At 41.7% G+C, this 19,578-nt stretch overlaps 1 protein-coding gene across 4 annotated transcripts in view; it reads right to left on the bottom strand.

Annotated features, from left to right (window-relative positions):
• Positions 1–505: 505 nt before the first annotated feature.
• LOC148897402 (uncharacterized) overlaps positions 506–19,578 on the bottom strand; it is a 28,267-nt gene continuing 9,194 nt past the window's right edge. For 3 of the 4 annotated variants that reach the window (XM_088995820.1, XM_088995821.1, XM_088995822.1), the window contains 23 exons: positions 18,477–18,587; positions 18,271–18,357; positions 18,122–18,192; positions 16,287–16,787; positions 15,840–15,997; positions 14,986–15,741; positions 14,091–14,136; positions 13,904–14,003; positions 12,608–12,770; positions 11,279–11,336; positions 11,067–11,207; positions 10,119–10,470; positions 8,156–8,661; positions 7,027–7,179; positions 6,369–6,544; positions 6,196–6,289; positions 5,390–5,467; positions 5,149–5,283; positions 4,941–5,053; positions 4,042–4,114; positions 3,253–3,507; positions 2,535–2,580; positions 506–2,402 (listed from right to left, as the gene is read on the bottom strand). In XM_088995820.1, the coding sequence (XP_088851946.1) occupies positions 2,305–2,402; positions 2,535–2,580; positions 3,253–3,507; positions 4,042–4,114; positions 4,941–5,053; positions 5,149–5,283; positions 5,390–5,467; positions 6,196–6,289; positions 6,369–6,544; positions 7,027–7,179; positions 8,156–8,661; positions 10,119–10,470; positions 11,067–11,207; positions 11,279–11,336; positions 12,608–12,770; positions 13,904–14,003; positions 14,091–14,136; positions 14,986–15,741; positions 15,840–15,997; positions 16,287–16,787; positions 18,122–18,192; positions 18,271–18,357; positions 18,477–18,587 (4,271 nt within the window). In that variant the 3' untranslated portion in view covers positions 506–2,304. Of the gene's footprint in view, positions 2,403–2,534; positions 2,581–3,252; positions 3,508–4,041; positions 4,115–4,940; positions 5,054–5,148; positions 5,284–5,389; positions 5,468–6,195; positions 6,290–6,364; positions 6,545–7,026; positions 7,180–8,155; positions 8,662–10,118; positions 10,471–11,066; positions 11,208–11,278; positions 11,337–12,607; positions 12,771–13,903; positions 14,004–14,090; positions 14,137–14,985; positions 15,742–15,839; positions 15,998–16,286; positions 16,788–18,121; positions 18,193–18,270; positions 18,358–18,476; positions 18,588–19,578 lie in introns of those variants that run through there. The other variant, XM_088995823.1, reaches the window with a different exon arrangement.

Below are 19,578 nucleotides of genomic sequence, written 5' to 3'. Positions count from 1 at the left end.
TTTTTCAAGTTTTACAACAAATGTAAGTAAACAATCAAGGACGAAAATCTCAGACGCGTCATGATATCATTGATTTCGATGGCTTTATCGTCATACGCGTCTACGCATATAAATTATTAGTTGCCTCTACCGAATGACGTCGTTTTAAACGTCAAAGTTTTTTTTTCAAGGAAGTGGACTACTGTGAATTTACTTCTTAGACATACCTTTAGGCCATTTAATATTATGGAGAAGAAACACAAGATGTTTTAGGTCTTTCAACAACGGCGTAGAAGAACGTAGTCGTTCATTTTGTTCACCGGCCGTGTCGAGAGGGCTCGTCGGCTTGGTCTGTTACCACCACGGCGTCTCGTTGCTCCCTCGGTCGAAGCTTTTTGCTTCAACTCAATTTGTCGAATGGGATAACTAACATCTTAATTAGATATACAACATCTTCGGAGTTTCCCATTTATATTCGTTTTTTTTAAGAATCCACAGAAGAATTTGGAATATAACTTGTGTTTATTTATATATCACAACCCTAGTCGTTGGTAAAAAATGGCGGTGACACTGAAAAAGTATTAGAATATAGTACAGTATTCGACTCTTCAGTCAAAAAAAAAAAACAAACAATAAAGAGCAAAGACGACATCTGCGGTGAAATTTAAAAAAGTATTGGAATATTCGACTCTTCAGTAAAAAATAAAAGAGTAAGACGACATCCACTGGTCAATCGTAAATCGTCATTCATTGCAAGGCGCCCAAAATAGGATGTCACAGTAATAGCAACTAAGCTCAAAGATGTCATCATTGCAATAAGTGATGACTGGATGAATCGCATAAAAGGCAAAAGTAGTGGTGCAAGGAGGAAAAAAAAGTACTTAAATATTCAAGAGATTACACGTAAACGTTTGAAGTGTATTTTTAGGTGCGTTTTGTGTCACTGTTGTGACAAACGTCACATATGGTAATTGCTGATCAGGTTTGTACTCGGTGATGATCAAGTTTCAATCGTGTTATATTTATTTCAGATTCGTAGTTGATAAAGTATATTGTTGAATAAAAAAAAAAAACATTTCATTTATAAGCACCTTTCAAAACTCTCAAGGTCACTTCACAGTCACAGGTTTAGTTTTTCTGTGGGTGAGCGGCAGCCACACGCACCAGCGTTCACGCAACTCGGAAGTAACTCAAATAGATAGAAAGCTAGCTAGCTAGCTAATAATAAACCATTTGAAATGACTAATTGCCAATATAGCGCATTACTATAGGTGAAACAAAATTACAGTAAAATGAAGAAATTGACAGTGTTGGTGAAATAATACCCATATAGTAGTGTATTAAATAAATTAATTTAATTAATGTCAATTTGTATAGGTTATTTTGTCATTTCTTTACAGAGGTTTGTCTATTCGGTTGAATCCATTTTCTCAATTGTATGCGGTATTCTAAATACATACAATCGACTGAAGCTGAGACATCAAAACATTCAGTACGACGAGTGGCAACATGATGAACCCAAACTGACGCTTGTCATCTCCATCGGAGATGCATTTCACATCTTGAATAATATTCAATATTCAATACATTATATTGAATACAATATAGATCAGAAAGAAAATGTGCATCGAATAAATGTTGAGGCTTGAGACATTTTTAGTATTCCTGTTTTGTTTAAAATGTGATATCACTTACAAAAAATTGAGCTGCAAATTGGGCATTTTCAGAAAGTCCCGCCCCCAGTTCGTGACGTCACGCCAATACGTTTTGCATTGCTCGAGAATCAAAACAATGGCTTCATGTTTGCAATCGATTAAAGAATTTATTCCGTGCCATTTTGAGGCAACATTGGGGGAAATGTATCATCAAAAAAGAGCCAGAAAATGGCGACAGAGCTGCGTGTAAGGAATTAATCAGCCCGTTTCCACAGGCTGATAAATTCCTTACAAGGAGCTCGGTCGCCCTCTCCTGGCTCTTTTTGGTGCAACATGACGTTTTCAGACCAAACAAGTACAGCAAAATATATTGACGTGATGGAAGGACTGCTACAATGTGTCCTTTTTTCGGTCAGGGGCGTTCCTTCAGTGACGTCACGTACGGACTCGTCACCAACTCAAAAACGAGACTTCCGGAATATTCAGCGCGAGTCTTAAAAGGTAAAATCTAGCTATATGTGGTGGATTCTTTGTCAAATCCGCTCAGGAGAAGTCATTTGAAGCCATTTTACAAATGATGGACACAAATTGTCCGGAGACGTCGGTAGTCCTTTCAAACAAAGCAGCTCCTCCTCAGATGGTCCATTTGTGGCATCTTGCTCCAAACGGCTTATACCTCATGGTTCTTCCTCAGTACATTCACATACTGTTGCCTTGCCCTACTCACGGGTGACACACAGGCCGAAGGCATGTCCAGTTTGGCAGAGGCTGTGGAAGGAGGACGCACCTTTCTTACATTTTCTATATTCTTCTTCAATATGGCGCTTCTTCGAATGTTTAGAAAGGCGCCGGCGAATCACGTTGTCGTCACCGCTTTAAATGCTTTGATCGTGTACTCACGATTGGATAATTCTCTCGACATGGCTTCATCCAGGTCTTGCCGCATCTGCAGAGATACAACGCAAGGAAATTAAGCATCATGACCACATTCTTCTTGATCCATTTTGCGCTTTCCATTAATAATAATAATACATTTCATTTATAAGCGCCTTTCGAAACTCTCAAGGTCACTTTACAGGATACGTTTTTCTGCGGGTGAGCAGCGGCAGCCACACGCGCGAGTGTTCACTCAACCCAGAAGATCAGAGCATTGACGTTATATCAGGCACTGCTTATTATTATTAGCTAGCTATTTGCTATCTATTAGCTATCTGGCTGGCTAGCTATATAGTGAATATCTATCTATCTATCTATCTATCTATCTCCTACCTACCTACCTAATCAGACTAGTTTCGAGCTCATTTTTGTGGCAGTTTTGGGACACTTTAAGTCATTTTTATTGGTGTTTTGCATTTAACTAAAAATATCAGTGGGTATTTTAGATGCTATAAAACGTTTTTTTTTTATATCAGTTAGGAAACAAAAAAATGGTGTCGGTTGTTCTTTAATCTATAAAATCCACCGCAAGAAAGTGAGCGACAAATACTGCGGTTTTACCGTTGGCTCGTCCCCACTGTATAAACCTTTCCTGAAAAAGTCACTTCATTTGGCCTAAATAGGACATGAAAACAATTTGATCTATTCAAATAGTCAGTTTGAAGACACTTTCTTCACCAACCTTGGCCAGGTAGTCCTCCGCACTGTAGCTCGGTCCTTCGTTTACGGGACTGAAGGCTTTCGAGCAGTGGCATCTATATTGTAAACCCATTGCGTTGGCTACTGAAGCCAAGCAGTTTCCATCCAAAGGGGGTCCTTGGCTCCGTCTCAGATTCAGCAGCTCTTCTTCCAGCCGCCTTTTTGTCTTCTCCAACTGGTTGCGGGAAGATACTTCCTTCTCTAGTTGCGCCTGAAGTTCATACACCTGGTGACTCAACTGAAAGAAAAAAAAAAGACTTGACATATCAACCAGAATTCACACATACAGTAAAGTCTCGTTATATCGATATTCAAGGGAGTCCAAAAAAATATCGATATAACCGGGACTATCGATATATCCGATATCGATATAACGAGACTTTACTGTATTTGCGTTTTGGACAACCCGTTGCGTTCACAATCACACAGAGGGACAATTTGAAATGAAATGTATTATTATTATTAATTTGGGAGTGCCGAATCAGCCTGCCATGCAAGTTTTGGGAATGTAGGTGGAAACCGGAACACCTGGAGAAAAGCCACGCGGGCACAGGGAAAACATGCAACCTCCACGTAGCAAGTCTAAAGGGGAATTGATGATAATAATAATAATAATAATCCATTTGATTTCTAAGCGCCTTCAAAACTCTCAAGATCACTTTAGAGTCATTTTTTTTTCTTTTTCTAACTGCTCAAAACATTCAACAAAAACTAGCGCTTTCAAATATATGAGCGGGATTTTGATTTAAATTGATGCAGTGGTGGGACAAACCTTTTCTTTATCGGCTCCAATCGTTTGCTGATCCTGCAGTTTCCTCTTCGCGATCTTAACAAGCGATTGTAGCCTAAATGAGTGAAATAATAAATATAATAATAATAATACATTTCATTAAATAAGCACCTTTCAAAACTCTCAAGGACACTTACAGATCATTAGAATTAAGCAAATACAGCGATACCTTGGCTTACAAACTTAATTGGTTCCCAGAAAGTGTGTGTAAGGCGAAAAGTGTGGATTCCAAACATTACTTTCCCATAGGAAACCATTAAAATGAGAATAATCCGTTCCCAGATCTCCATAAAACATAATTTTCAACTAAATAAACCTTGCAGTCTACACTCTGCCTTTGAACTATCAATAAAGTTGAAACGAGTCCAAATTTCACTGTGTTTTCTATCCATTTTCTCACCATTTCACTTGTTTTTTTTTGTTTCAATCTCTGTCATCTCCCTTTCGTGTGTGTGTTTCTGTAGCCCCTCCCCCTGCTCACTGCTGCGTGTCACCCCTTCCTCCTCTACCACGGATCTTGACCAAGCACATGCGGCTTTAACTGAAGACTGGGGGTGGGGGATAGAAGAAAAAAAATCCGGCTGCCATTTCAGGAGCTCCAAGCACCGGCTCGTTCGCGAACGACACATCACTCATTGTGGCGCTCCGTATGTTTCCCGAAAAATAGTTCATATGCCAAGATTATATTCTCGCAAATTTAACGTTCGTAAGGCGAAAAGTTTGTTCGCTAAAGCGTTCGTAAGCCGAGTTATCACTGTACCTTTTCTAGAAGTATTTTTATAGCAAACTAGAAACGCTACCAAAGTCATTCACAAACAAAACCGATGCTAGTAAACAAAAGAGTTATGTTTGACAAGCGCGAAACTGAAATTTGCAATTACCTGTATAATTCTTTTTGAATCTCAGAATTTCTCTTCATTTCCTGTTCCAGACGAGAATCCAACGCCATTTTCTGCCCTGCTAATTCCTCCGCTTTCTTTTTCTCCATTTCCACCTGAATGAAAGAAAGACAACTCGTTCAACCCATCCGGCATCGAGCGTATCGAACAATCCACAAGTAGATCCAAAATGCGATTTTTCAAGAGCCACCTGGTTGTTCATTTCATTTTTTTCCTTTTCCAGCTCTGCTAGACGAAGTCCTAACTTGGAGCGGCTCTTCAGTTCCTCTTCCCACATGAGTTGGGTGTCCTGGGCGCTGTTTGATAACATGCTGTGCTTTTGTACCTGAACAGAAAAAAAAATAAAACAAAAATACAATCTACAATATTAGTTTACCTTCTCTTTGCACATTTCTATATTGGATAAGGTGGAGAAAAGTACTGCCGCTCACCTCTTTGCTGAGTTGATCCTCCAGTGTAAGCTTCCGGCTTTGAAGTTTGGTCACCAAGTCCTCCAATTGAGCTCTCATCTATTAAAATACAGTGATACCTCGGTTTACAAACGCTTTAGCTAATGAACTTTTCCTTTATGATAATAATAATAATAATAATACATGAACATTAAATTCGCAAGAATATAATCTTGGCAAACGAACTAGTTTTCGGGCTTAGCGGACTAGTTTTCGGCAGAAGAACATCAAACCACGCGGCCGAACAGCGCCACAGTGGCTGCTGGATTTCTCTGAGTGCATACGTGGCATGCGTGGTTTGCTATCGAGTGGATACTTTTGCTTTTTTGGGACCGAGAAAGACCCCACCACAGACTAGTGTTCAGCTGAAGAGGACACAAAACAAAATTAAGGCAGAGTGTAGACTGCAAAGTTAAAATATCCCATCAATCAGCGTTGTGTGGCTGCGACACACAACGATTCACCATGGCGTTATTGATGTAGTTTACCTTATAATTTCGCCATCAACATGGTGTTTTCAGCCGAAAAAAGTACCCAAAATGCATTGTGTGCCGCTTTCTCGGTCAGGGGCGTTCCCTCCGTGACGTCACGTCTGACATCGTCATCAACTCGAAAACAAGACTTCATGAATATTCAGCGGGAGTCTTAAAATGTAAAATATAGCTATTTGTAAAATACGCTCAGTAGAAGTCATTTGAAGTGCTTTTACAAATTATGGACGCAACTTGTCCGTAGGTGTCGGTTGTCCTTTAATTGAGGTTGAACACGCATCCAATGCACTCACTCACCCTTGCTTCATCTTGGGCCGCCTTCTGAAGCGCATCAAATTTGTTGGAGTGTTGCTTTGCAGAAGCCTCCAGCCTGATGTTGTGGAGCTCCAGTCTAAGGCGGCGCACGGCCACGTGAGATTTTGGCTCAAGAAAAACATACGAGGACGGACGGACCGTGTTGTTGGGTTTACCTTTGCACATCCTCCTCGAGCTTTTTGGTGAGATCGTTGGAGAGATCCGCAGCAGCCTGAGCTTCCTTCTGTTTCCGCGCTGCAACGCTCAATTCGTTTTCCCTTTCGTCCAAAAGACTCGTTCGCTCCATCATTTCCTTCTCCGCTTGGACGCATTGGGCTTCCTTTTCCCGCAGCTACATTTTAACAGGCATTTTTTTTCTCAGCGATCGTGTAATAATAATAATAATAATAATAATAATAATAATAATAATAATAATACATGTCATTTATAAGCACCTTTCAAAAATCTCAAGGTAACTCGGATAGCAAGCTAGCTAGCTAAAAATAGCTAACTAGGCCTTCACTCAACCCGGAAGTAACTCAGATAGAAAACTAGCGAGCTAATAGACGGCTAATAGAGCGCTAAGTAACTCGAATTGAAAGCAGGCTAGCTAATAGATAGCTAACAGATAGCTAGCTAGGCCTTCACTCAACCTGGAAGTATTTCAGATAGAAAGCTAGCTAATTAATAAGACAGCTAATAGATAGTTAAGTGACTCGGATAGAAAGCTAGCTAGCTAATAGATAGCTAAGAAACAGCGAGCTTGGCCTTCACTCAACCCGGAAGTAACTCCGATAGAAATGACGGCAACGGTCACCGCGCCCTTGTTTTTACCTTTCCTTTCAGATTTTCAATGTCTTGCAGGAGCCGAGTTTTCTCTTCCTCCAAATCGGTGCGATACCTTGTGCTGAATTCCAAAGAAGCTTCACACTTGGACAGCTTCTTTAATGTGTCATCCAACTCCTGCTGCACCTGCCTCTGATGACCCTGCCACACCGGAAACAAAATTACAGACAAATACAGAAATATTCCATCACGTCATGTACACACAAAATAAGCTTAATAGCTATTTAGCTAGATAGATAGCTAGCTAGCTAGACACAGCTAGCTAGCTATAGATAGATCGCTAGCTAGATAGCTCTAGATTGATTGCTAGCTAGCTAGTTATATAGATTGCTAGCTAGACCGCTAGCTAGATAGATTGCTAGTTAGCGAGCAGTCTAAGAGCAATAATTAACAAATTCCGGACAAAAACAGAAATACTGCATCACGTCACGTACACAAAAAAAGCTAAATATCTATCTAGCTAGCTTGATAGCTAGCTAGACAGCTAGAGACAGCTAGCTAGCTAGATAGATAGATAGATCGCTAGCTAGCTAGGTCGCTAGCTAGCTCGATTGATTGATAGACAGACAAACAATCAATCAACACATTCGCCGCCATTCCCAAATTTATTCGGGAATTGAAAAGTGTGACGGGGAGCGCCATTCCAAAATTTGTTCTGGTTTTGGGTTTTCTTGCGGGTGGTGCCGATAAAGCGCTGGTCAGACCTCTGGTGTTTTTTTCCCCTTCCACGAGGGGGCCCCATTTGCCTTTTGTCCGTGTTAGCGCTTTGTTACAGCTTCAGTTGTCGCTAAAGCGATATATAAATCAATATGTATGGATTGTATTTTGTACAGCTGTCCCCATTTCAAGATCAGATAACTCCAGAGCCATATAACTTAGGAATTAACTTTTTGTTTCTGATGAAAGAAGAGACTAACGTTTCTAACGCTGAATGGAATGTTTATGTCGTTCTAAAACTGAATATTCTATGGGTCCTTCAATTTGAGTGACAATGACAAAAACCCCGAATACTGGAGTGGACACATTTTTGCACATCGTCTGGCAGTGAATGAGTGAACCAATGATTTATTCAGTGATTAATTGGGCGCCGTTTCCTTTTATCCACGACGGGTCCCACCTGTCTCTCCATCTTCTCCTGCTCCAATTTATGAACCAGCGTTTCGAGTTGTGTGGCCTTATAGTTGAACTCCTTCTGCCTCGCTTGCGCCTCCTGCACCCTTTCCTCGGAATCGCTTCGAAGCTTAAACAACAAGTCATCGAAAGTCTTTTTGGCGTCGGTCAAAGCATTCTCGTCGGCGACGGCCTTTTTTTGCGCCTCCTCCAGCCGTTGCCGTAGCAAAGCGACTTCGTTTTGAAATTGGCTGAGCTGCTCCTGAGCGGTTCCTTGGCGCGACGTGGCCCGAGCAACCAGCTCCTTCTCGGCCTGGAGGGCCGTTTCCAGCTCTTTGACCTGCGAAGCCGTCTGCTCGCTGTCGCGCTGCAAGTTGTTCAGCTGCGTGGTCGTCTCGGTCATCTGGACCTCAAATCGATGTGCTTTGCTCTCCATGGTGTTTGCGTTTGTTTTCGCCTTGGAAAGCTTCTGGGATAGTTTGTTGATGGCTTCGCGTTGACAGGATATTTTGCCTGGGAAGAAACAAACTGTTGGAACTAGTTTATATATACATCCTAAAAACATCCACTGTTATTTCATTTCTACTTATTTTTATCAGTTAGTTAGTCTATATATGTATGTAGTTTAGTTATTTGTATATGTTAGTTTAGGATATATTTATGTAGCTCAGTTAAAACCTTAAAGGACAACCGACGTCTCCGGACAAGTTGTGTCCATAATTTGTAAAATGGCTTCAAATGACTTGTACTGAGCGTATTTTAATAAGATTCCACCGCATATAGCTATATTTTACCTTTTAAGACTCGCGCTGAATATTCCGGAAGTCTTGTTTTTGTGTTGGTGACGAGTCCGTATGTGACGTCACTAAAGGACCGAAAAAAGACACATTGTAGCAGTCCTTCCATCACCTCAATGTATTTTGATGTACTTGTTTGGTCTGAAACCCTTGTGTTGCACCCAAAAGCCGCCAGAAGAGGGCGTCCAAGGTCCATACAAGGAATTTATTAGCCTGTGGAAACGGAGGTGGCAACAGGAGGTCGCCATTTTGTGCCTCTTTTCTGGGACGCTACATTGCAGTCCAGATGCCTCAAAATGACACGGAATAAATTCTTTAATCGATTGTAAACATGTATGCTTTCCTCTTCAGAACTATTTGAATCATATTCATAACTGGATGTGTAACAAGAAAGCATATTCTCCGAATCTGAAGCCATTGTTTTGATTCTCCAGCAATGCAAGATGAAAATGGCCAATTCGCAGCTCCATTTTTTTGCAGATTTTGGACACCAAGTCATTTTTATTGGTGTTTTGCATTTGAATAAAAATAACATACTGCGTGTTTTGGGTATTTTAGATGCTATAACACATTTTTCTGATGTCGGTTAAGAAACAAAAAAGTGACGTCGGTTGTCCTTTAAGACTCGTGTTGAATATTCAGGAAGTCTTGTTTTCGAGTTGGTGACGATTCCTGACGTGATGTCACGTCAGGAAAGCTCCTGACCGAGAAAGCAATACACAATGCATTTTAGGTACTTTGTTTGGTCTGAAAACTTTGTGTCGTCGTTTTGGGTATTTTAGATGATCTAAAACGTTTTTCTGATGTCAGTTAGGAAACAAAAAAAATGGTGTCGGTTGTCCTTTAAGCTATCTTGTTTCAGTGATCTGATCTGATTTCAGTGAGCTGATAGGTTCTTTTCAAAATGATGTCACTCCTGTGGCCTATATCTGTTGGAGACTACTTTCTCCCTGGCTCTCTTGGCCCCCTCTGCTCTTGCCCCGAAGAGCATACCTATTTCTCTGCCTGCCTAAGAAATAAATTATCTTTTTGTATATCACCTTGCTTCCTGCTGATTAAATATTACCACCAACGCCAACGAAGAACAGAACCAGGAGAAGAACAACAATTGATCCAATACAAACTTTGGAGACAAGACGGCCCGCCGGAAGAGTAGAGGAGTTAAGAACTGACTTGCAAGATGCTGGTTTTCATCCTTCTCTTGATGAAGAGCTTTCTCCAGTTCCGAACGAGCTCGCTCGGCCTCGGTCAGGCAGTTGCGGGTAAACTGAGCCTCGGTTGCTAAATTGTTGTGGGCATGCTGCTCGGTCTCCAGGTGGTCGCTCACTAGTTTGAGCTCATACCTCAGCGAGGTAATCGTATTGTTCCAGTCCAACGTATTTTGGTTCTCGTTGTTCTGTGCAAGTTTGAGTTCCTGCTGAAGATCTTCGACCTGGTCCTTGAGGTCTTCAATCTCTGTGGCGAGGTCTCTCTGTTTGCTACTGCAGTCGGCCTGTACGACCTCGAGTTCCGTTCTCAGTTTCTCCTGAAAGATAAGAGAAGAATCTTAATAACGGCTGCGATGGGAGCGGTATCTTCAGAACAGTTGTTAGAGATGTTTGGTCGGACACTGTGAACAAAGGCTCGGACATAGGAAGATTGTATTTTACTGCCGGTAGGGGACGTAGACGTTCATGACCGACGCCCAACATCTACAGCCCTCTGCCAAGCTACTTTTTGAGAGTAGAGTGATACGGCTTACGAATGCTTTAGCTAACGAACTTTTCGCCTTACATTTTAGACTTTTTAATTGGTTGTCCTTTCCATGAACTGATAAATGTGTAACCTGGCTAATGACTTCTTCCTGTGAAGGAGTTTACCAAGTCTTAAATTAGGCCAGATCTCCTACATGAAGATGACAGTTTAACAGGCTGTGTCTGTTTACCTCAGATTGACCCCAGTTTTCAGTGCTTTCCTTCTGGGCCTTCTAAGCATGAAACTTAAATATCGGATTGGATTTGCCTTTATTAGTCTCGCAGTGGAGAAATTTACATTTCACAGCAGCAAAGTTATGATAACTTCTTTTCTGTCTATTCTTGATCAAGTTTATTCAGATGCGTTTCAAGGAGGTGAGATTCGTACCTCGTTATTTTTGCTCCGTTTGAACTCTTCTTCCAACTCTTTTTGCTTCAAGAGGTAACTGTTGAGAATCTGATGGTGTGCATTCAGCTCGTTACGTTTCTGCGCCCAACGCAGTTCCACCTGTTTCCGATCCTCCTCAAGCTGGAGCATGCGAAAAACATCAAACAAATGTTAGAATAAGTAAAAAAGAAAAGAACGCTGCCATTCCTCACCTTCTTATTGGTACTTCTAAGCAACGAGATGGTATTCATGGCCTTTTCCAGCTGCTCTCTTTAATGGGCAAATAAGTGAACAAGTCAATGCCGCCAATCCATTTCACAAAAGACAATTACAGACGCTTCCTAACTTACGAACGAGATACATTCCGGATGGTTGTTCGTAAGGTGAATTTGTTCGCAAGTTGCTTCAGTGCTATATTTTGGGTGGAATGTCTAAGGCTTATACAAGTATGTTGAACGTTTATATAAGTATGTTTAAGTCTTTTATAAGTAACCAGTATTGGTTTATACTGAAAAATAAACATATAATAAAATAGATGCTCTACAAAGATATGTACATGTACAACTGGACAGAATATGACATAGGTTACGACAAAACTGTTCAAATGTACCGTTGTTCGTAAGTAGGGGAGTGTCTTATCAAATCAAAGGTATCGCATTTGAGCAAAAGACAACACATTTCATTTTGGAATACACATCAGTCACAGGTGTCAAAGTCAAGGCCCGGGGGCCAAATTTGGTCTGCCACATCATTTTATTCGGCCCACGAAAACAAATCAAACTTGTGAAATTCCATGATGCTTGCAAAACTCTGAACCAAAATTTAAAATTGTGCCATGTAAACCACAATAACATCTTCAAATTTGAAAATTGGTTCTTCATTAACTCATTCTCTGCCATTCCCAAATTTATTCTGGAATTGAAAAGCGTGACTTGGAGCGCCATTTCCGAATTTGTTCAGGTTTTGTTTTTTTTCTTGCCTATAAAGCGCTGGTCAGACCTCTGGCAATGTTTTTCTGCTTTGCTACAGCTTCAGCAGTTGTTAAAGCGCTATATAAATCAATGTATGGATTGCATTGTATTTTGGACAGCCGCCTCCATTTCAAGCTTATCTAACTCCAGACCTATCCAACGTAGGAATTAACTGTTTTTTTTCTGAGGAAAGAAGAGAGTCTGTGGTTTTTAACGTTGAATTGAATGTTTATGTCGTGCTAAAACTCAATATTCTGTGGGTCCTGCAATTTGAGTGAAAATGACAAAAACCCTGGCACTGGAGTGGACACATTTTTTGCACATCGTCTGGCAGGGAATGAGTTAATTTGTTGTGTGCTTTATATGAAATATGTGGAGGGGATGAAACATTCTATTGGCTTCCTCAAATTCATATCCCCTGCCACCGAGAGGAAAGTGTAACTACAATGTGGCCAGCAGAAAAAAAATGAGTTTGACACTCTTGACTTAAAAAAAATGTATTATTATTATTATTATTATTATTATTATTATTATTATTAAGTGAAGAGGAAAAAAAGAAGTCATTGTTACATGAGCTCCGTGACATCACTTTTTGACTTCATCTTGCTTTGCTCCAAGACGCGATTTGTCAAATCCACTTGTCTCAGCCTCTGTCTCAAAGCGCTATGGTGACCATTTGCTTTCAGCAAGTAGCGCTCATCCAAGTCCCTCGGTTTCTTCTTACTTCTGGAGTCTGAGGATTATCAAATAGGTGGATCATCGAGGAGTCAAATAAGGGCAGAAGGAATTGCATTGTGTCTTTGTAGATCTGGAGAAAGCGTATGACAGGGTGCCCGGAGAAGAGCTGTGGCATTGCATGAGGAAGTCTGGAGTGACGGAAAAGTATATCAGAGCGGTGCAAGACATGTATCATGACTGTAAGACAGTTGTGAGGTGCGCTGTCGGTGTGACGGAGGAATTCAAGGTGGAGGTGGGACTCCACCAGGGGTCAGCTCTGAGCCCCTTCTTGTTTGCTATGGTGATGGACAGGCTGACAGACGATGTTAGACAAGAACCTTCTTGGACCATGATGTTTGCAGATGACATTGCGATCTGTAGCGAGAACGGGGAGCAGGTGGCGGAGAAACTAGAGATGTGGAGATATGCCCTGGAAAGGAGAGGAATGAAGATCAGTCGCAGCAAGACGGAATATATGTGTGTGAATGAGAGGGATCCAAGTACAAGCGTGATGCAACAGGGAGAAGAGATAAAGAAGGTGGAGGATTCTAAGTACTTGGGGTCAACCGTCCAGAGCAATGGAGAGTGTGGAAAAGAGGTGACGAAGCGTGTCCAGGCCGGCTGGAGAAAAATGTCACGTGTGATGTGTGATAGAAGGATTTCAGCTAGGATGAAAGGAAAAGTGTATAAAACAGTGGTGAGACTAGCCATGATGTTTGGACTGGAGACAGTGCCACTGAAGAAAAGACAGGAAGCAGAGCTGGAGGTAACAGAGCTGAAGATGTTGAGGTTTTCTTTGGGAGTGACCAGGTTGGATAGGATCAGGAAGGAGTACATTAGAGGGACAACTCATATTAGAGGCTTTGGAGACAAAGTCAGACTGAGATGGTTTGGACATGTCCAGAGAAGACAGAGCGACTATATCGGGAGAAGGATGCTGAACCTTTAACTGCCAGGCAGGAGATCGAGAGGAAGACCGAAGAGGAGGTTTATGGATGTGGTCAAAGACGACATAAAGGTAGCTGGTGTGAGAGGAGAGAATGCACAAAACTGGGTTAGATGGAGGACACTGATTCGCTGTGGCGACTCCTGAAGGGAAAAGCCGAAAGGAAAAGAAGAAATAACATTTGGCTTTCCAATTCAAAGTACCTGAGATGGATGCATCCAGCGTCCGAACGTGGAGGGCAATGTCGGAGTCCTCTGACATGCTAATATCGTCCGTATCTTTGGTTAGATCTTCTTCAGTGGTCTGATGAAAGAAAACAGGTTACATCGTTCACACATTCGGAACGTTGAAATAAATATAATGACATCTTTTGAACACATCAAAACTTACTGTGAGAGTGCTCGTTGTTCTTTTCAGATATTCCGATGATTGCTCCCTGATGTGGAGAAAGAGGGAAAATAGCAGCTAGTGGAGTAATTGAACTTCCATCATTGTGTCAATGTCCGGTAAAAACATATTTCTAAAAATGTGGTTTTCATGTCGTTAAAAAAAAAAAAAGTTGATCTTCCAACTTTCTCTTCAACATCTCGCTTCCTGATGATTTAACCATCCTCTGCCATCCATCAAAATAAACCCATCATTATTTCATTTCATTTATAAGCGCCTTTCAAAACTCTCAAGGTCACTTTACAGTCGCAGGATCGGTTTTAATGTGGGTGAGCAACGGCAGCCACATGCGCCAGCATTCACTCAACCCAGAAGTGACTCAAATAGATAGAAAGCTGGCTAGCTAACAGATAATAATAATAATAATAATACATGTAATTTCTAAGCGCCTTTCAAAACTCTCAAGGACACTTTACAGTCATAGGATTTTTTTTGTGCGGGTGAGCAGCGGCAGCCATTCGCGCCAGCGTTCACTCTACCCGGAAGTAACACAGCAGCAAAGTTATGAAAGGAAGAGGAAAGGAAACAAAGGAATAGACAGCAAATAGATAGCTAGCTACGTAACCAGCTAGGTAGCCAACTAGAAAGCTAATAACTAGCTAGTTAGATAGCCGGCTACAAATAGAAAAAAAATAGATAGCAAACTAGGATCGTTAACAGATAGCCAGCTACATAGCGAGCTAGCTAGCCAGATAGCTATAAGGCGCACCTACCGTTTTAAAAGTGAAGACAAAATAAGGTACTTGTACGTTTTATCTGATGGCACTACATAGTGCTGTTTGGAAAATATAAACATCCAATGTATCCTACAGATTACTAGACAACGGTCTTAAGATACCTTCTGTCATCTTCTGACATATCACTTGAGGTGCCGTCAAATCCAAAGTGATCCCTGCAGATTTCACCGTTGCTACGAATGACTCGGAGGTCACGAGGTTCAGTAACAGCAGTCAGCTGAGAGCTGTTCTCAGCCTGGTCATCAGGTCTGATGTCCAAGAATAGCTGATGGGCGACTTGTGGCTCCTCTGCCTGGTCATCGGTTCTGATGTCAAAGGACAGCAGATGGGCGAGTTCTGGTTCTTCTGCCTGGTCATCGGGTTTGATGTCCAAGGACAGTAAAGGGGCAAGTTCTGGTTCTTCTGCCTGGACATCAGGTATGATGTCCAAGGTGAACTGATGGTCAAATTGTGGTGCTACTTTCTGGTCATTGGGTATGATGTCAAAGGACAGAGGTTGGACAAGTTCTGGTTCTTCTGCCTGGATATCGGGTTTGATGTCCAAGGAGAGCTGATGGCCAAATTGTGGTTCTAGTGCCTGGTCTTTGGGTTTGATGTCCAAGGACAGCGGACGGGCAATTTGTGATTCTTCTGCCTGGAATTCGGGTCTAATGTCAAAGGACAGTTGATGGGCGAGTTGCGATTCTTCAGCCACGCCAGCAGGTCTGATGTCCAAGGACAGATTGGCGATTTCTGGTTCTTCTGTATGGAAATCGGGTCTAATCTCAAAGGACAACTGATGGGCGAGGGGTGATTCTTCAACCAGGCCAGCAGGTCTGATGTCCACGGACAGCTCATGTGCGAGTTGGGATTCCACGCTGCCGCCCGAATAGAAAAGTCATTGTTTCTTTTTTTTTAACACATCGCACGTACAAAACCACACATTTGACAGGGGCATATGCAAAATGGCGCATACCTTTGAGAGGTGACCGCTTTCTCTACTTGTAAAGAGGATTCAGTTCGATCGGCTAATCCGGCTTCGGGTTGCTCAAATGTTGGCCCCTGTAAGGCCCTTCGACCTGCGTCGCAGGTAGCACTGAGCTTCTTCAATGTCCAAGGAGTCTCGTGAGCCACCTGAAAAAATAAGACGTAGCAGCAAAGAGAATGTATGGGAAGCTAGCTTCACGCTAACAAATAATTTGCATGCAAATGGTTTGTTTTGAAAGGTGCAATTTCCAAAGCCTTTGAGCAACGGATTCAGAAACAAATGGTGGGAAAACAGATAATTTTGGGGGGGGGGGAACAGATTAAAGGCTTTTCCAATCATTTCAATGGGGAATGAGGATTTGAGATGCAAATATCTTCAGCAATGGAAGTCAATTCGTATAATAACGCACCACCGTAAAGCGAATATCAACCTTACCTCAGGTTCTTCTAACTGAATGTTGTGACAAGGCCGAACTCCGGTGTCGTCGGGTGTGTCGTGACCAATAAGGAAACCTGTGGAACCAAAGTCGACATCGCTCTCCTTTTCGGTGAACGAATCTGTTGTGTCACTCATGAGTGATGCTTCTACTTCCCGAAGCATGATGTTCTCTCGACCGGGTAACTGACAGTCTGCTATCATCTCCTCTTGGAGTTCTCTACCAGGCGGTTCCACCGCTAAGTCTTGTGATTCAGTCACGCAATCGTGGGGTAGATGAAGTGACCGAAGAGATTGCACATCCTCTTCTTCATCGCTTGAATCGCCTTTGTAGGGCGAGGTGGCGTCACTCTGCTTTTCGTCATTCACGCTTACTGATTTGGACAGTGCATTAAACATCCCTTTAAAACCTTGAACGACGTTAGTTAAAATGGTTTTATCGTCCCCATTTTCCTCTTCTTCATTAAGTTTCTCATTGCAGATCCCAGGTTGAGATGGATCCTTAAAAGATGGGGGTGGGCAAAGCAAGGCACAGCAAGAAAACAAGCTTTAACCTTCATGAATAAAATGTTTGAAAATTCAATAGCTACATGGATACAACTTAATACGATCCTAACATTGCTTCACAATACAGTGATACCACGGTTTACGAACTTCTTGGCTTACGAACTTTTCGGTTTACGAACGTTAAATTTATGAACATTTTACCTTGGCATACAAACTAATTTTTGGGATACACACGGAGCCCCACAATGAGTGATGCGAACGAGCCTGTTCTAACAAGAAAATGGCAGCCAACTCATATATTCCCGCCCCCAGTCTTCGGTTTCAACCCACGTGATTGGTCAAGAATGCAGCAGTGAGGGGTGGGGGGGGGGTTTACAGCCAGAAAGAGTGAGGCCGTTCTCCAAAAAGAAAATGGCAGCCAACTTTTTTTTTTGTCCTCTATTCCCGGCCTCCAGTCTTCAGTGAAAGCCGCGTGATTGGTCAAGAACGCAGCAGTGAGGGGAGGTGGTTTAAACATTAAAGAGACAGGCAGACGACAGAGAGAGAGTGGGAAAATGGAGAGAAAACTGAAATTCGCACTGGTTTTTTTAACTTCGATAGTTCAATGGCAGAGTGTAGACTGCAAGGTTAAAATTCCCATCAATCGGGCTCCACAAATAACCCGCACAAGCCATCTGTACACCTGATGCAAAAAGCTATCAACCCAGCTAAACAGAACTCAATTGATGAGGAACAAGGTAAAATTATCGCAGAGAAAACCGACAAGAGATCATTCCTCAAGATGGTGAAAGAAGAAGGCTACATTCCCCATCAAGTGTTTCATGCTGATGAAAGCGGCCATTCTATTCCATCAAGCCATCAACGATCATCACAAAGGTAAATAAAACAACTTTATTCTACTGTATAGTTAATTTCTTTAATTATAATACCATATCACATTTATTATACATATAATAAGGCATATTTTGTGTAGTTTTCAGGCTTAAAAATGAGAAATTAGTAAATGATGTTTTATAGGGAACTGGGAACAGATTTTAATTTTTTCCGATGGGAAATTAATTTTTGGGATACACACTTTTCACCTGACACACTGTCTGGGAACCAATTTAGTTTGTAAGCCAAGGTATCACTGTACAGATCGCGGGTGTGCTGGAAAGTTCCACTGGGCGACAAGATTGTATTATTAAAAATAAGAACTTGATGAGAATGATGTATGTCGCGTGCCACACACAGCACTCAAAATAGACGTGTGTGTGTGTGTGTGTGTGTGTGTGTGTGTGTGTGTGTGTGTGTGTGTGTGTGTGTGTGTGTGTTTGTGACATGATCACCTGTTGGCGTAACTTGTCAGAAGAAAAATGACTTTTGGCATCACTTTCCAGTCTTGAGACTGCGGGGCCGCCTGAAGAAGAGGTGAGATTTTTACACAGACAACATTTACTCACAACTCGGTCGGCTAACAAAAAGCGAGTGTTTTTACCTTCTCTAACTGCTTCCTGAATCTGCGGTACGTCTTTTTTGGCCTCATTACAAAATGAAATCAAACTGTCTCCATCCCAATCTGAATCTGAAGGAGTCCAATTGAATGACAAACGTCATTAAAAAAAAGGACAAGTGTCTACACGGGCCTGTTTCAATTTGACACTAAAGTGGAAATCTGAAAAAGAAAGGCCAGTTGAGTTTTACCATCGCTCTCTTGAAGAATCACATTTGGGGAACGGCGATGTCCAGGTGAACTTGGAGATGCAACAGCCTTTTTGTCATCGGGGATGATTGTTACTGGCAGAGCAACGGGCACTTTTGGAGACACATAAACCACATCTTCTTTAAAGGACAACCGACGTCTCCGGACAAGTTGTGTCCATAATTTGTAAAATGGCTTCAAATGACTTCTACTCAGCGTATTTGACAAAGATTCCACCGCATATAGCTATATTTTACGTTTTGTTTGAAGTATTTGAAGTATTGTTTTTGAGTTGGTGACAAGTCCTCACGTCACGGAAGGAACGCCCCTGACCGACAAAGGACACATTGTAGCAGTCCTTTCATGGCGTCAATGCATTTTGCGGTACTTTGTTTGGTCTGAAAACGTCATGTTGATCACGAAATTAGAAGGAAAACGATGATGAATCGTTGCGTGTTGCATCAAGACTTCTACAGTGTATTTGGCATTCGCTGACAAAACTTCCCAGGAGACAATTTCCACTGAGCTTTGTCAACATCTTCTGCCTTTTTTTGGGTACTTTGAGTACTAAAGAGTTTGTCACTACATTTCTCTCCAGATGCATCAAAATGACCAGAATAAATCCTTTAATCGATTGCAAACATGTATGCTTTCCTCTTCAGAAGTATTTGAATCATATTCATAACTGGATGAGTAACAAGAAAGCATCTTTTCTGAATCTGAAGCCATTGTTTTGATTCTCGAGCAAGGCAAGACGTCTTGGGGTGACGCCACAAACAAGGGGGCGGGACCTTGTGAAACTGGCCACTTCCGGTTTCAATTTTTTTTTGCAGTTTCAGCACACTTGAAGTCATTTTTATTGGTATTTTGCATTTGACTAAAAATATCATACTGCGTGGTTTGGGTATTTCAGATGCTATAAAACGTTTTTCTGACGTCAGTTAGGAAACAAAAAAAGTGATGTCGGTTGTCCTTCAAGAGATGAACTGGGCTGAAATTCCTCTTTGCATCCTGGTAGATTTCCATGATTGATATTGCGAGATTTTTCCGTCTCTGATTTTTAATTGCAAAGAAACACAGGCACAATGTGTGGTATTCAATCAT

Source organism: Hippocampus bargibanti, linkage group LG05 (assembly GCF_051943395.1).
Source record: "Hippocampus bargibanti isolate YZ-2025 linkage group LG05, ASM5194339v1, whole genome shotgun sequence".
NCBI classification, from domain to species: Eukaryota; Metazoa; Chordata; class Actinopteri; order Syngnathiformes; family Syngnathidae; genus Hippocampus; species Hippocampus bargibanti.
This window is presented reverse-complemented; position numbering and strand designations above follow the sequence as displayed.